The sequence below is a fragment of the Sapajus apella genome, unplaced genomic scaffold (genome assembly GCF_009761245.1).
Source record: "Sapajus apella isolate SASKATOON/1434 unplaced genomic scaffold, GSC_monkey_1.0 scaffold43, whole genome shotgun sequence".
Classification (NCBI taxonomy): Eukaryota; Metazoa; Chordata; class Mammalia; order Primates; family Cebidae; genus Sapajus; species Sapajus apella.
This window is the reverse complement of record NW_022436983.1, coordinates 14,062,564-14,080,586: the sequence shown is the minus strand read 5'-3', so window position 1 is coordinate 14,080,586 and position 18,023 is coordinate 14,062,564. Positions and strand designations below refer to the sequence as shown.

General features: G+C 37.5%; 1 protein-coding gene across 15 annotated transcripts in view; it reads left to right on the top strand.

Moving 5' to 3' along the window:
• The window catches only part of EIF4G3 (eukaryotic translation initiation factor 4 gamma 3), a 206,002-nt gene that overhangs the window by 117,271 nt on the left and 70,708 nt on the right, over nucleotides 1–18,023 (top strand). For 13 of the 15 annotated variants that reach the window (XM_032301197.1, XM_032301186.1, XM_032301185.1 and 10 more), the window contains 3 exons: nucleotides 298–408; nucleotides 6,379–6,549; nucleotides 13,388–13,585. In XM_032301197.1, the coding sequence (XP_032157088.1) occupies nucleotides 298–408; nucleotides 6,379–6,549; nucleotides 13,388–13,585 (480 nt within the window). The remainder of the gene's footprint in view (nucleotides 1–297; nucleotides 409–6,378; nucleotides 6,550–13,387; nucleotides 13,586–18,023) is intronic. The other 2 variants (XM_032301193.1, XM_032301192.1) reach the window with 1 other exon arrangement.

Sequence of the window (18,023 nt, the reverse complement as noted above, 5' to 3'; positions counted from 1 at the left end):
CTCTCTCTCTCTCTCTCTCTCTCTCTCTCTCTCTCTCTCTCTCTCGGCCAAGCATGCTGGCACGTGCTTATAGTCCTAGTCCTGGCTACTAAGGAGACTGAGGTGGTCCAGGCTGCAGTGAGCCATGATCATGCCACTGTACTCCAGTCTGGGTGACAAAGTAAAACCCTATCTCACAAAATATATAGAGAGAGCCAACCGTGATCAGATTCCTGTTTTATTTTGAGGTGTCCTGATGTACTGGCAATCTCTGGTGACATTCAGCTAATGATCATGTCTTTGTCTTTGTTTCTACAGATTTGCAAAGTGCAGAGCAGGCATGGATTGCCAATTCTGGAGCAGAACAAAGCCCCAACTTGCCCTCCACTGGCGATGTCACACCCACCCATGAAGAGCCTGCCTCTAGGGGTGCGCTAAACACTTTGTTCTTTGTAATAATGCTCTCTGGTGTTATAATATTTTCTGTTACGCTCTTTTTATTTAGTATTGGTGTTAAGTCAAAATTTGAACAAATGACATGTATAAAAGAGTGCAGTATTGGTAAACTGCAGATTCCCATTACACCCCCAGTGGCAGGCTCTTCAGCGGTGGAAGTGGCATCACTAATGGAGTTATGCTGGGGCACTGCATTGTCCAGGATTCGGCAGGCTCTGCCTACTCCATGCTTTGTAGACTTGCAGAAAGCATGGGGAAAGTTGCCAATGATGTTGAATACCTCTTTTCCTCAAGTTAGAATGGCATAGAGAACAATCAATCTAACATTCTAGAGGAGCTTGGGGTTTGATATACATTTGCAGATCATCCTGTTACTTCATTTTATGTAAGGTGACATTTTTGTTTCCCCATCACCTTTTTATTTCTGGAGTGGCAACTTTTGAAACCTGCTTTTAAATAAGACCACATTGTCTAAAAACAAATATCGCTTTGTAGATATTTAAATTATTTGATTATTTGTTTGCAACCAAACAAGTGATTGAATATACTTGAATGCCTACAGTGTGTTGGAGGCTTTGTAAAAACTACGAAAACCTGAATTTGAAGCATATTGTTTATTGAGCTATTACCATCACCATTTTAGAGACTTGTGTATGTGAGATATTCTGTTTCTCACACATTTATCTATTTTCAGGAAATACTAAATTAAAATTTTTCTAAATCTTGAGTTACCTGACCAGAAGGTCTTAGAAAGCAGCTTTCTAGAAACCATTTTATACCTTTTTTTGACATTATTTCCCTTTTTAATGTTGAAATTTATATTTGTGTTATTCATTTTAGTTTTGGTTTATATCTTTGTTTTGCTGAATATTTGAAATAATGTTGATGCCGTTTTGATTATTCTATGGATAATAGCATCTCTGGTTATTGCTCAATTTTGTTCATATGTGACTCAATTTTGTTGAGTATATTGCTCAGTTTTGTTCATATGTGACTCACAAAATGTATAAATTCTCTTCCAATGTATATTGTCACTTTTCACTACCAGCTTGCTCGTCATTGTTTGCTAATAACTAGTTATAACAAAAAGAAATATAGTGAGTTTAGAATAAGCTATATCTCTTTTAAATTATTGAAAATAGAAAATGATTTTTAAAAGTAACTTTATCACAGCATATGTTTGCCCACTCATTTGTATACCTACATGTGTCAGATCAATGAGTTATTCAGGTACATTCAAAGTAATGTGACTGGAAGTGAGATGTTACCTAGAATTTGTAGTAGCTTCAGAAAGATCAACTTTAATTATTTAATTTACTTTTCTTAAGCAGTTTTGTCCTGTGTCAAAAGATAGTTTTGAAGTGAAATTTTGATCTCTCAGGGTAATGTTGATATGTAAGTCTTAACACAAGTTATTCTTCCAGCCTGTCACCTAGATAATACACATTCTCCACTTAATTTGCCCAGCTTACTTTGGTATATTGTAGATACAGATGGAAATGTCATAGGACATAGGTATCAACATATAAAAGAACAAAAATGGTTGGGCGTGGTGGCTCATGCCTGTAATCTCAGCACTTTGGGAGGCCAAAGTGGGTGAATTGCTTGAGTCCAGGAGTTCAAGATCAGCCTGAACAACATGGTGAAACCCTGTCTCCACAAAGAATAAAAAAACTTGCTGGACATGATGGCACACACCTGTAGTGCCAGCTACTTGGGAGACAGAGGTGGGAGAATTGCCTGAGTCTAGGAAGCAGAGGTTGGAGGCAGAGGCTGCAGTGAGCCAAGATCGCACCATTGCACTTAAGCCTGGGCAACAGAGCAAGGCTGTGTCTCAAAAAAAAAAAAAAAAAGGTACAAAAATAATACTGTTTGGAAAAAACCAACCTCCCCTACTCTTTGCAGTTTTTGATTCCATACTTCAAATAACTTTTTCCAGTTCTCCAAATTATCTTATAATTAATTATCACCTAATATATTAAAATCTACAAAATAGGGCCCATGGTATGTCTTAAGTAGCCATGACTTCTAGTATAAACTTTTCTGCAACAGGTCGAGCATGGTGGCTCATGCCTTTAATCCCAGCACTTTGGGAGGCTGAGGTGGGCAGATCACATGAGGCCAGGAGTTCAAGGCCAGCCTGGCTAACATGGCAAAACCCTGTGTATATTAAAAGTACAAAAATTAGCCTGGCATGGTTGTACATATCTGTAATCCCTGCTACTCAGAAGGCTGAAGCACAAGAATTGCTTGAACCCAGGAGGTAGAGGTTGTAGTGAACCAAGATCACACCACTGCACTCCAGCCTGGGTGACAGCGAGACTCTGTCTCCAAAAATAAAATTTAAAAAACTTTGCTGCAACAGAATATTTTTAATGTATGCCAGTGGTTTTAAAAAGTCATATGCAGCTACGTAGTTTTCAAACCTAAATGTCCTTCACTGGATAGTAAAGTGCATATCTGTTAGCAATTACCATGAAATATAATGTCTTTAGTTATTTTAAAATAAAATTACTCATCAGTTGTTTTAGTAGTCTTTTTGCAGATATCACAGAAAGTGCTCAAAAAAAAAATATCCTAAGGGTTGCATTGGACCTAGGCAAGTAACTTTTGAGATAAACTGATCAATCATAAAAATCCTAGGAGCAAAGAAAAATCCCAAAAGTCTTCCTTTAAAGGAGCACTTTGTTGTCTTCCTTCTTTAAAATTTTAAGTGCATATTGGTTCTATTTTCTTTGATTATCCAGGTAAGCAGTAGAATTTAAGGTTATAGTCTCCAAATGAGATAGGAATAATGTATATTAAATAGCAAAACAGAGATGGGTATAATTTCTTAATACATTTTTGAAAACTAATAGTGAGTAAAAAATTTAATGTTACCTGAAAAAAAAAATGGCTTACTAGTCAATCCCAAACTTTAAGAATTTATTTTAGTTTTGATATTGTGGACCTTGAGCACATCATAGGTTAAAGTTCCTTAAAGTACTGTCTTTCAAAGAAAGAAACCAGGTGTCATTTCTTTTTCTATACCCCGTAACTCTTAGCTCAGGATTCTAGATGTTTTGTGTGTTTAGTATATAAATCATTCATCATGTGTTGCTACTTCTGAAGGATACCATAAATTTGATTATTTATAGTAAGCTTTACATACACAAAAAGGGACATGAAATGCTTAAATTTACATAGTACTTTTTTAAATGTTCCTTTTGATCCTTTGGTATTGATGATGATAACATAGTTTTTAGGGTTTTCTTTTTCTTACATGGTTTGTATCCTATAATCCTCACAATAACGTGTTTAGGTAGGACTGGCATTGTATATATGAGAAAGCTTAAACTCAACAAAATTAACAGACTTGCTTACAGTAACTTTGCTCATACATAGATTTGGACTAGAGTTTGATTCTTTTGTCTCCTAATCTGCTTCTTTTGTTCACTACACCAGTTTTCCAGGGATTGCTATTCCAAACAGTGAATTCGTTCTCAGAGTATAAATATGGGCACATTAGAGATTGATTAATTGAACATATTAAGAATTTATAAGTATAGTAGATCTATTGAGTACTCAAAATACCTAGAACAATATTTGAGAACAGTGTCTTTATCTTAGTTATAACCAGAGATACAATTATAATTTTAAAATTTTTCTTGGGTACTTTCCCCTGGGCTATATTTTCACTATTTTATCCTGGACTAACAGTTTATCAGTTAGCTTTTCAAAGCTTTTTTTCCTTTGAAGCATTATTGTTAGTTTCTCACATCTCTGTTGCTCATTTGAAGCTAATACATATTTGTCTTGGGGCAGGTAAAGAGATGTGGAATAAATCATATTGCCATTTTCCAGATTCAGATCTCAAGGCATATTTATTCACTGGTGTTTGCAGTAGGTGTTGGAAATGGACGTTTTCTTTGTCTCTTGATGTGCATCTATGGTTCTTATTTTATTTTGACATGATTTGCTTTCATTACATCAGAAATATTTGTTCTTGACAGTACAAATACATGGATTAAATATCTTGTGATATAATTGTTTACCTGAGGTTTAGCCAAGCATTGAATAAATTTTATTAACCCACATAAGTCAACACTAGAATATAACCTGAAGTATAAAAATCAGGCAATACTTTGTTACCACATTTTTCTAACAAGAATTGTTTGGTCTGGGCTACCATATTAGAGTTTCAGTTACAATTTATGTTCATATAGTAGTACTGTCTGGTTTAACAGCTGTTCCCTGTTGGTATTTTTCCAATCTGATGATCTTTATTTCCTTTACATACACAATGTGTCTCATACCTCTGGGTATATCTGACCTTTTTTTTTTTTTATGTTTATCAAGTAGTCTGGGATTATATCATTGGTACTGTATCCTTAGCTGGATGCATTTGACAAGATTAGTGTGAAATTTTGCAGAAACCCTAACTTTTGATCCTGATGCATCCTTGATACTACCATTTCTAATTGGGGCAGATGGTGAAGCATAAAGGAATAATTCTGAGAATGATTGATATGTAAAGGTGTTTGAGCTTATCAGCTTAGGCCCCAGACTGTGTATCTCCTAGAAACTGTCTTTTTATATAATGTATGACATTAAAGTCTATACTTCTTTCTCTGACGTGTTACATGAATTCAAAAGGACAGCATTGGGGCCTTCAGTGAGAAATTATTCTCATCTATGTATGTTTTGTGTGAAGTTTTTATTCTCTCTTGAAATCTAATGGATAGCCCTTTAATGCAACTCAAAGAAAAACAAAAATCTGATGGCAATATTTGATTTTTGCACTAAAAGAATGATATGTCAGAAAAAGTAAAGGTTGTCAATATGCAGCAGGTCTGCTTGAAGGTAGCAGCGCTTAGTGTCAACCCAAATGTTTAACCTTGAAAAATGATTTCCAAGCATTTAAGATAGTAATTATTATGAATATTTTGATACAGAAAATGCAACTTTTAACTTACTTTGTTATATCTACTTAGTGTGCTGCCATTATAACATGGAAATATACATTGGTTTTAACAGAAGAGTATAATGGGAATCCAGCAGAAACAGAGCTGAGAAATAAAAGGAAGACTTTTTTTTCAGGGAGTAACTTAGTTTGACCCTCATTGATTATATATAACGGGCTTATTTTAGTATTTCTGACCCAGCATATTGAGCGGGATATTTTTTCTACTACTTTTATTTATTTATTTATTTATTTTTGAGACGAAGTTTCACTCTTGTTGCCCAGGCTGGAGTGCAGTGGTGCAATTTTGGCTCACCGTAACTTCCACCTCCCTGGTTCAAGCAATTCCCCTGCCTCAGCCTCCCGAGTAGCTGGAATTACAGGCATGCACCACCATGCCTGGCTAATTTTGTACTTTTATAGAGACAGGATTTCTCCATGTTGGTCTCAAACTCCCGACCTCAGGTGACTCCCCCCGCCTTAACCTCTCAAAGTGCTGGTCTTATAGGTGTGAGCCACTGCACCCAATGAGTGGGATCTTTTATGATCTACAGTAAAGCTTAGTGGTGACGTTATATTTGCATTTTGCCCTGGGAGTGTAGAAACCCAATTTTAGCAGATTTGTAACTATGATGGTAACTACCTGTGAATTTTGTAATTATTGAAGTGAGCAGTCCATAATTATGCAACTAATAAAATGTAAAACTTCAATTAGGAGTAACCTTTCTCATTAGAAATAACAGCCTTGTCAAACATCATTTTCTGTCACTTTGTCTCATTTAGGAGCGCTTGTTCAGAAATTGTAGTGGTGGAGAAATTACATTGATGGTATTCTGGGGTTGTTTTCTTTACCCTCAAAAAAGATTACATCCAGCTTGAGTGCCTAATACCCAATCTTTGCAGCTATCATTGTTTGGTGTGGTCATCAGGCTTGACTTGAACAGCACAGCGAAAACAATAAATTGTAAGTACTCTGAATACCTCTAATATTCTTATCCTAGTTGTTGAATGTTGGACCACGAAGATCTCAACCTGGCCAAAGAAGAGAACCCAGAAAAATCATCACAGTTTCTGTAAAAGAAGATGTACACCTGAAAAAGGCAGAAAATGCCTGGAAGCCCAGCCAAAAACGAGACAGCCAAGCTGATGATCCTGAAAACATTAAAACCCAGGTGAGAACAGAAGCATATCCTAACACTGTTTTGAAATTACCTTGATTTTGTTTTAACTTATTTTGCTTTGCTAATATATGTAGAGCTAATCAGTTTAAGATTTTTTATAATGCTTTCCTATTAAAAGAATTATTCTAAAAGCCATTATGGATGCCAGCAACCTACTGTTTTCTCTTGAAATTACTTTCTGTGTGTTTTTTTCAGATAAGTTATCAGGTCTAGAGGGTTCATGTGTCATAGACCTATGTAATTCAGGCTTAAGTTAATATTTGCTTTTCTTCAAAATGCATTTTTTAGATTTTCAGTGATTGTCTTTATGTATTTATCCTAATTATTACATTGCTATGTTCCTTGTCAGACCTTCATTGCTAATAAGCTAGAATTTAGAAGCTCATCTTGTTTTGGAGTCTTCTGTAATAAAGTTTTAATTCTTTGAATCTTTTTATGCATATCCTGCCCTCAGAACTACAAGGGTAAATTGAATGGATTTGTTTTATCAACACAAAATTAATATTTGTGTATCAGGTTATATAAAGGCCTTATTCATCTTTTGATTTATGCACAATGTCAATTTCTATCCCTGGGTTACCTCTGCTACTTCAGATGTTTTTGCTTCTAGGCACCAAAACTGGAGTCTCTTAAAATTCACACTTGTGAATTTTAAGATTGGCATCACAGATCACATACTAACTTTTCAGCATCTTGATTCCTTATATATCTTTTCTCTCACCATGAACAGTTGAGTGTGGCAGTTCAAACTTCCAGCTCTGGAGGCAGACTCATGACTCTCTAAGGCAGGTTCTTAATCTCAACAATAAAATGAAGTTACAAACATTGAGTGTCTCAGGGCCACTGTGACGATTAAATGAAATGATATAAACCATTTGATATGGTTCCTGGAGTTTGGTTAAGTGCTCAGTGTGATGATGTTCCTGAGATCAAGATGTGCCTTAGACATCTTTTTGATTCAGTACCATCACGGAACCTCAGAAAACCGAGGATCCCCATCCCCCAGTACCAGTCTGGGGTCTGTTAGGAACTGGGCCACACAGCAGGAGGTGAGTGGTGGCAAGAGAGCGTTACCGCCTGAGCTCTGCCTCCTGTCAGATCATTGGCAGCACTAGATTCTCATAGGAGCAGAACCCTATTGTGAACTGCACATGTAAGTGATCTAGGTGGCATGCTCCTTATGAGACTCTAATGCCTGATGATCTGAGGTGGAAAATTTTATCCCAAAAACCGCTTTCCTCTTCCCCCCTTAACCCCACCCCCAACCCTGGTCTCTAGAAAAATTGTCTTCCAGCAAACCAGTTCCTAGTACCAAAAGGCTGGGGTCCACTGTCATAGAGAGTAGATTCTCAGTAAATAATTGTTCAGTAAATAAGCTAACCCACAGAGTAGTTCATACAAAGCAAAGATGAAGATGAAGTCATCCATCAACTAGCCGTGCTGTCAAACTCTAATTGGTAGCTTGCTTTTGTTTATCTCTGTAATGATTATCCCCAAACATTTGCCACAGGGTCCTAAGGATATCCTTCTTCACAAAAACTGAGATGAAGTCCCTACATTTTTATCCATTTCAACATATCTCAACCTTTTTTGGAAAAAAAAAAAAATGCCTTCCATATCCCTCTCTGCAATCTCCCTGAGAAATGCTTAATGATAATGGGCCTAAATGGCCTATAAATATAGTTAAAACTTCCTACTGAATCTTCATCATTGGCAATGAAGATGTATGTAAGGCACTTGGATTAATGCCTTATTTTATTAAATTCTTACTTTACCTAATTAGGAAATAGATGTTATCCTTTTCTTCATATGAAGAAACTAAAGCTTCAAAAGTTGTCAAGCATCATGAAAGATACTAAATAGTCGAGTTGTGATCTGCTTCTGTTTATAACAGAGTTCTCTCCATAATTAATTCTTATTTCAGAAACAGAATAATTATCTTGATATGAGGCAGCATTAATTAACAGATTTTCTTTAGTAAGTAGATAAAACAAATCCAATGGAGAATTATTAAAATTCTTATACAGAGCCAGTACAACCTTCTTTTTCTTGGCACTTTCTTTTCAATATGGACTTGCTTTGTTGCCTTCCCTTATGCTCCTACTACTATATTAAATCAACATTATGAATGACCACTGATCATGACTTTATTCTTCTTGTATCATAAAACATCATCATCTTGAAGCATTTCTAGGAAATCATTGCTCAGGACATGTCTAGGCATCTACTTGTAGGATCCCCTGCATTCTCTTTCTCCTTTCTCCTCTATTACAACATTTCTACTGATGCTGTCTGAGTCATCTGCCTGAAACACTGATGTTTGTCATTCTATTCGAGCTTTTTAATTTAGCATTTAATATGCAATTTTCACTCACAACCAGTGAAAACTAGACCTCTGATATTTCCAGCTTGTTCTCAATTCGCAAGCTAGAAAATTCTCATTAACAGTTCCTTCCTAAAATGTTTTCTCCTTCATAAAATATCTACTTCATTTTTTTCTTCCCCTTAGCCAGCTCTTTCTGTCCTTTGTAATCTGGCCCAATTCTCATTTCCTCCTAAAGGCCTTCCTCGACTAATCCAGTGCCTCTGATCTCATGTACCAAAACAACTCCTCTTTCTGGTCTCTCATCAAACCTAGTATTTGCTTTATCACTTCGTTTTTAAATATATTGTCCCTGCAACTAGATTTTGATTCTGTGGAAAGCAATAACTGCTTTGTGCTTCATTTGCACCTAACACAGAATTTACTGGATATCCAATAAACATTTGTTATAGTGAAATGATTTTTTTTTTTTTTTTTTTTTTTTTGGAGACAGGGTTTCACTCTGTCACCAAGGCTGAGGTGCAGTGGCACTATCATAGCTCACTGCAGCCTTGACCTGCGGGGCTCAAGTGATCCTCTCACTTCAGCCTCTCAAGTATTCGGAACGACAGGCATGTGCCGCCATGCCTGGTAAATTTTTTTTTTTTTTTTTTTTTTGTCTCACTCCATTGCCCAGGCTGGTCTTGAACTCCTGAGCTCAAGCAGTCCTCCCGCCTTAGCCTCCCAGTTGCTGGGATTACAGACATGAGCTACCATGCCTAGGCATTTCTTTTTTTTCTTTTTTATTGGAAAGAGGGTCTCAATCTGTTACCCAGGCTGGAGTGCAGTGGCACAATGATCGCTTGCTGAAGCTTCAACCTGCTGGACTCAAGTGTTTCTCCCTCTTCACCCTCCCAAGTAGCTAGAACTATAGGCATGCACCACCATAACTGGCTAATTTGTTAAAAAAAATTTTGTTTGTTTTGTGTGGGGTTTTTTTTCTTTCTTTCTTTCTTTCTTTTTTTTTTTTTTTTTTTTGAGATGTGTCTTCTGTGTTGCTCAGGCTGGAGTACAGTGGCGCAGTCTCAGCTCACTACAACCTCCACCTCCAGTGTTCAAGCGATTCTCCTGCCTCAGCCTCCCAAGTAGCTGGGACTACGGGCATGCGCCACTACGCCTGGCTAAATTTTTTTATATTTTTAGTAGAGATGGGGTTTACCATGTTGACCATGCTGGTCTCGAACTCCTTACCTCGTGATCCACCTGCCTTGGCCTCCCAAAGTGCTGTAATTACAGGCATGAGCCACTGCGCCCAGCCTAAAAATTTTTTAGAGACAGTGTTGCCCAAGCTGGTCTTGAACTCCTGGCTTCTTGCAGTCCTCCTGCTTTGGCCTCCCAAAGTGGAGGCGTGAGCTCCTGTGGCCCAGCCAATAAATGATTTTATATATGTGTGTGTGTGTGTGTGTGTGTGTGTGTGTGTGTGTGTGTGTGTGTCTATATAATTTTGTTTTAGAGACAGGGTCTCACTTTGTCACCCATGCCGGAGTGCAGAAGCATGATCTCGGCTCACTGCAGCTTTGACCTCCCAGGCGCAAGTGATCCTTCTACCTCAGCCCCACAAGTAGCTAGGACTACAGGTGCTCACTACACACCCAGCTAATTTTTTTATTTTTTGTAGAAGTGGGGTTTTGCCATGTTGCCCAGGCTGTTCTTGAAACTCCTGAGCTCAAGCAATCTGCCATCCCCTGCCTTCCAAAGAACTGGGATTATAGGCACGAGCCACTGTACCCGGCCTTTTTTCATTCTTTCAGCAGTGTCTTCCCAGAGCAGTTGTTTTTGTTTTTGTTTTATTTTATTTTATTTTATTTTATTTTATTTTATTTTATTTTATTTTATTTTATTTTATTTTATTTGGGACAGAGTCTCACTTTGTCCCCCAGGCTGGAGTGCAGTGATGTGATCCTAGCTCACTGCAACCTCAGTTCCCCTGGCTCAGGTGATCCTCCCACCTAAGCCTCCTAAGTAGCTGGGACTACAGGTGTGTGCCACTCTGCTCAGCTGATTTTTGTATATTTTGTAGGGGCAGGGTTTCACCATGTTGCCCAGGCTGGTCTCGAACTCCTGGGCTCAAACATTTCACCAAGCCCAGCCTCCCAAAGTGCTGGGATTGCAGGTGTGCACCACTGTACCCAGCCTGTTTCTAATTTTGATAATATTGAATTAATCAACCTTTTCATTCATGATTGTGCTTTGGCTGTCATATCTAAGAAATATTTGCATAAACCCAAGAAAACAATGCTTTTCTACTGTATTGTCTTCTAGAAGTTTGTAGTTTTAGGTTTCACATATAGTTCTGTGGTCCAGTTTTAGTTGAGTTTTATACAAAGTGTACAAGTTTTGTACAAGATAATAGATCAGGGTTCTTTTTTTCCCCTTTCTTGTGGATGTCCAGTTGTCCTAGCACCATTTGTTGAAAAGATTATCTTTTCTCCGTTGAAAATTTTTTGGCATCTTTGTTGAAAATCAGTTCATCATATATGTGTGAGTCTATTTCTAGACTCTACATTCTTCATCCAGCTATGTGTCTATCCTCTGGCCCACACTGTCTTTATATAGTAAATTTTGAAATCTGGTTGTGTGAATTCAACTCTCCAACTTCTTTTTTTCTTCAAAATTGTTTAGGCTCTTCCAGGGTTTTGTGTGTGTGTGTGTGTGTGTGTGTGTGTGTGTCTTTTCTTATAAACTGTAGAATCAGCTCCTTGTTTTCTACACAAAACAAAAAAAGGCCCTATTAGAATTTGGATTATAATATATCCATAGATCACTTTGGGGAAAACTGACCTCTTAACAATAGTGAATCTTCTAATACATGAACATCATCTGTATCATCATTTATTTAAGTCCTCTTTGATTTCCTTCATCAGTGATTTATAGTTTTCATATTTTTTCCATCTTTTTTTTTGAGACAGAGTCTCACTCTGTTGCCCAAGCTGCAGTGCAATGGTGCAATATCAGGTCACTGCAGCCTCCACCTCCCAGGTTCAAGTGATTCTTCTGCCTTAGCCTCCTGAGTAGCTGGGATTACAGGCATACATTCCCACACCCAGCTAATTTTTGTATTTTTAGTAGAGATGGGGTTTTGCCGTGTTAGCCAGGCTGCTCTTGAACCCCTGGCCTCAAGTGATCCACCCATCTCGAGCTCCCAAAGTGTTGGGATTACAGATGTGAGCCACCACACCTGAACTTTTGTTGGTTTTTTAGCTAAATATTTTATAGATTTTGGTGTTGCTATAAATGATACTTTTAAAATAATTAATTCTGGTTATTTCTAATATTTAGAAATACAGTTGATGTTTGCATGTTGACATTGTATCCTACAGTTGCTAAACTGATCTATTCTAGTCTTTTTGTAGATTCCTTATGATTGTCTATGTAGACAACTCTCTTTTCTGCATGAAGTTTTATTTCTTCCTTTACAATCTACCCACCTTTTATTGCTTTTTCTTTGCTTTATTGCATTGATTAGGACCTCTAGTATGGCATTGAATGGGAATGGTGAAAAGAAACATTTTTTGCCTTATTCTCAATCTTAGGGAAAAAAATAATTTTGCCTTTCACCATTAAGTGGAGTTATAGGAGTCTAGGAAGGTCTTGTCTAGTCCTTTTTTTTTTTTTATTAGACTTTTTACAACATTATTTTAAAAGACTCCTGCCCAGTATTTCATACCATTATTTATATTATACCATAATTTAGACAAATTTCTGTTTTTTTTACATTGAAGTTATTTTCTATAAAGCGTTATGATGGAAATTAGTGTGGCTAAAATATTTTTACCTATCTCTAAATATAGATATATTTCTTTCTTTCTTTTTTTTTTTTTTTTTTTTTAAGAGACAGAGTTTTGCTCTTGTTGTCTAGGCTGGAGTGCAATGGTGTGATCTTGGCTCACCGCAACCTTTGCCTTCCAGGGTTCAAGTGATTCTCCTGCCTCAGGCTCCTCAGTATCGGGGATTATAGGCATGCGTCACCACACCTGGCTAATTTTCCTTTTTTTTTTTAAGTAGAGGTGGGGTTTCTTTATGTTGGTCAGACTGGTCTTGAACTCCTGACCTCAGGTGAACCACCTGCCTTGGCCTCCCAAAGTGCTGAGATTACAGGTGTGAGCCACCTCACCCAGCCATAAATACATTTGAAAAAGTATAATTACTGGTTCAAAGATTACATACACAGTTTTAAAGCTTTTGATACACATTGTCAGATTGCCCTTAGAAACGTTAACAAATGATGCTCCCACTAGCTAAATGTGTATATACCAATTCCTAAAATTCTACTCAGTAGTGAAAAAAGGTGGTGTATTTTTTGACTGTTTGTTAAAATAGATTAATTATTTCTATGACTAGTCCACAGTCCTTGTTAATGATTTAAGAAGTTGAGCTTAAATATTATTTTAAAAATGAATCATTACAGAAAGCACTCATATTGTCACAGTTACTTTAATGCTCTTTTCTTTTTTGTGGCCCTTCTAGGAGCTTTTCAGAAAAGTTCGAAGTATCTTAAATAAATTGACACCACAGATGTTCAATCAACTGATGAAGCAAGTGTCAGGACTTACTGTTGATACAGAGGAGCGGCTGAAAGGAGTTATTGACCTGGTGTTTGAGAAGGCTATTGATGAACCCAGTTTCTCTGTGGCTTACGCAAACATGTGTCGATGTCTAGTAACGGTAAGAAGAGAGGAAGGAGTAAAACCAGAAATCTTCAAGAGGTATATTCTCCCCTCACTACACATTCTTCCCAGAAGTGTTATTGGGGCAACATAAAGGGGAGAATATATTTTTAGTATTTATTAATATATCTTCATTATATGAAGACGGTCTTGCTTTATTAAAATGTATACTTCTCTCTGGAGGGGATATGAAGTCTGGACTGAAATGGGGATGAGATGGGCCCATTCAACATGAGGAAGATTGAGTAAAGTTTAAGTTAGTAATGTAAAATTATCATCATGGGTAACAAATTTTCCTCGTGTGTCTCTTATGGAAAGCAAGCAAATACATACTTTCACATATAAGTTTGAAATTTAAAAACACATTGATTCTAATTCTCATCTCTGTGAAAATGACAGGATAGTTGTTCTGTAGTCAGAAAGGTTTTAAAGCTAGTAATTTCATGTCATAGAAACTGTTAAGTTCTGTTTTCATTGTCTGAAGCCATTTAATCTCTACAGCCTGTCAAATCTAGGGCAAGACAGAGAGAGAGAGAGAGAGAGAGATGGAAGAGCTTCTGATTAGTGTTCATTGTCCTCTATCCCACAGTCATAAACTGCCATGTATCATCTGTGTTTTCTCTTCCTGTTATTGTTACCAAGGTACTTGTGTCAGAAATGTCTGTACTTTAACATTTGGATTTTTTTCTTAATTATTACAACCATTGTTGTCCTGCCTTGCTGATTAGAAACAAGCTTTGAAAATGCAAAAATCTGTCATTCTACCAATATTTTTGACTACCTATATCAAAGGTAGGTAAGTCTTTTGGGGTTTGGAAAAGTTACATCTTCTGTCTTAAAGGAGCTCAAAATCCATTTTGCAAATAAGCATTTCCCAGAAAAAAATTACTTAGAAGGTATTTTGTGATATAGCAGTGTCTTGATGCCCGAATGGATGGTCAGACCAAAAAGTAAATTGGAAGAAAAAGAAAACACTATGTTGATGGGAGAGTCACAAAACTTTTGTAAAGTAAATAGAATTTGAGTTGGACCTGAGATAATGGCAAATACACATTTGGAGAAGAAAGAACATATTCTAGGCAGGCTCAAATCTGAAGCAGCAAGTGTAGCTTTGGAGTCACAGCTCTAGGTTTAGAATTTAAACTTTAATGATCACCATTCTAACTGGCATGAGATGGTATCTCAATGTGGTTTTGATTTGCATTTCTCTAATGACCAGTGATGTTGAGCTTTTTAAAATATGTTTGTTGGCTACATGAATGTCTTCTTTTGAGAAGTGTCTGTTCATATCCTTAGACCACTTTTTGATGGGGTTGTCTTGTAAATTTAAGTTCTTTGTAGATTCTGGATATTAGCCCTTTGTCAGATGGATAGATTGCAAACATTTTCTCCCATTCTGTAGGTTGCCTGTTGCCTCTGATGATAGTTTCTTTTGCTGTGGAGAAGCTGTTTAGTTTAATTAGATCCCGTTTGTCTATTTTGTTGCCATTGCTTTTGGTGTTTTAGTCATGAAGTCTTTGCCCACGCCCATGTCCTGAATGGTATTGCCTAGGTTTTCTAGGGTTTTTATGGTTTTAGATCTTAAGTCTTTAATCCATCTTGAGTTAATTTTTGTATAAGGTGTAAGGAAGGGATCTAGTTTCAGCTTTCTGCATATGGCTAGCCAGTTTTCTCAGCACCATTTATTAAATAAGGAATCCTTTCCCCATTGCTTGTTCCCAAATGCGCATCAAAGATAGACTGGATAAAGAAAATGTGGCACATATACACCATGGAATACTATGCAGCCATAAAAAGGATGAGTTCATGTCCTTTGCCAGGGACATGGATGAAGCTGGAAACCATCACTCTTGGCAAACTAACACAAGAACAGAAAACCAAACACCACGTGTTCTCACTCATAAGTGGGAGTTCAACAATGAGAACATGTAGACATAGGGAGGGGAACATCACACAGGGGCCTGTTGGGGGATGGGGGACTAGGGGAGGGATAGCATTAGGAGAAATACCTAACGTAGATGACAGGTTGATGGGGGCAGCAAACCACCATGGCACGTGTATACCTGTGTAACAAACCTGCACGTTCTGCACATGTACCCCAGAACTTAAAGTATAACTAAAAAAAAAAAAAAATGTTAAAATTAAATTCCAGGCCAGGCATGGTGGTTCACTCCTGTAATCCCAGCACTTTAGGAGGCCGAGACAGGAGTTAGACCAGCCTGGCCAACTTGTCGAAACCTTGTCTCTACTAAAAATACAAAAATCAGCTGGACGTAGTAGCATGCGCCTGTAATCCCAGCTACTTGGGAGGGTGAGGCAGGAGAATCACTTGAACTCGGGAGGCAGAGGTTGCAGTGAGCAGAGATCGCACTACTACATTCCAGCCTGAACTGCAAGAGCGAGACTCCGTCTCAAAATAGAACAGAACTGAACTGAACTGAATTGAATTAAATTGTTAAATTCCTACTCTACCACTTCCTAACTTTATGACCTTAGAATAGTTACTGATCTCAGCTGGGAGCAGTGGCTCATTCCTGTAATCCCAGCACTTTGGGAGGCCAAGGTGAGTAGATCACCTAAGGTCAGGAGTTTGAGACTAGCCTGGCTAACATGGTGAAACTCCATTTCTACTAAAAGTACAAACAATTTGCCAGGCGTGGTGGTGCGCACCCATAATCCAGCTACTCGGAAGGCTGAGGCAAGAGAATTGCTTGAACCTGGGAAGCAGAGGTTACAGCTGAGATTGCACCATCTCACTCCAGCCTAGGCAACAAGAACAAACTCTGTCTCTAAAAAAAAAAAAAAGAATAGTTATTGATCTCTTTAAGCCTCTGTTTTTAATCCATAAAGTGAGATTAATACAATTTATAATATAATGATAAAATTAATTAAAAGAAATGAGATTACAAAATTTTTATCAGTATTTAGCCTGTAGTAAGCCCTAAATAAATTGAAACTATGTTGATAGAAAACCTTTCAGGTCCAATTTGTGAAGGTTTTAAATGTTGGCTGTAGAATGAGGATAATGATTATAACAAAAATCATCTATTCAGCACCTACTGAGTTGCAATATGGTTAGAGGCTTTATATATACATATTATTTTTAATGGTTATTCTAACCCTGAATGGTCAGTGTTATTAGCCCCACTTTATTGAATGAAAAACTGAGCTTAAAAAGGAAAAACAATTGCTCAGGGTGATGTAACTAGTAAGTGGCATTTCTAGAATCCAAATCAGGAAATATTTAACTCAGTCACTTGCCATAGTGCCTGCTGATGTACCTTAGTTATATGGAAGCAAACCAATTCTCCATTTCTGGGCTCTCATTTTTTTTTTTTTTTTTTTTTTTTGAGACGGAGTTTCGCTCTTGTTACGCAGGCTGGAGTGCAATGGCACGATCTCGGCTCACCGCAACCTCTGCCTCCTGGGTTCAGGCAATTCTCCTGCCTCAGCCTCCTGAGTACCTGGGATTACAGGCACGCGCCACCATGCCCAGCTAATTTTCTGTATTTTTAGTAGAGGCGGGGTTTCACCATGTTGACCAGGATGGTCTCGTTCTCTTGACCTCGTGATCCACCCGCCTTGGCCTCCCAAAGTGCTGGGATTACAGGCTTGAGCCACCGCGCCCGGCCGGCTCTCATTTTTATTGTGGTAGCTATGACATCCTGTGGTCACTTATTAAAATTAGGACTATATCCCAGATCCTCTGGATCACACTTTAATGCTCTTTCCCAGTTTTGAATTTTATCAGATAGGCAGTTAAGAGGTGTTTAGGTAGTTTAATGGAAGAGTGGTATTGATGAAAATGACCTTTAAATGATCTGGCAATAAGTACAAATTGGATTGGAATAGGAAGAAAGTATAGACAAGCCACCCACTTATGAGACTTTTTAAAACTTTATTGGATTGTTTTATTTATTTATTTTGTTTAAGACAAGGTCGTTTGCTCTGTCGCTTAGGCTGAAGTCAAGTAGCATGATCATAGTGCACCAAAGTTTCGAATTCCTGGGCTCAAGCAGTCCTCCTGCTTGACTATAGATATACCACCACCAGTCCTGGTTAATTTTTTTTATTTTTAATAGAGATGATGTCTCACTATTTGCCCAGATTGGTCTCAAAAACTCCTAGGCTCAAGTGACCCTCCCACCTTGGCCTCCCAAAGTGCAGGGATTACAGGCAGAGGAGCCACCATTCCTGGCCTCTTGGATTATTTTAAATTGTAAAATAACAATCTATTTGAACAAGTTAAATGGTATGATTAATACAGTTATTACTCTCTGCTTGTAGTCCCAGCCAGTTAATCTTCCTTCCCTATCAGATAGTCACTGTGAATGTTTTGATGTAATCATCTACAGTTTTCTTCATATTTATAAGATCATGTGAAAATATGAGTGTATGTATAAAGAACGTATTTTTTTTGGTTTTGCTTTAATTGA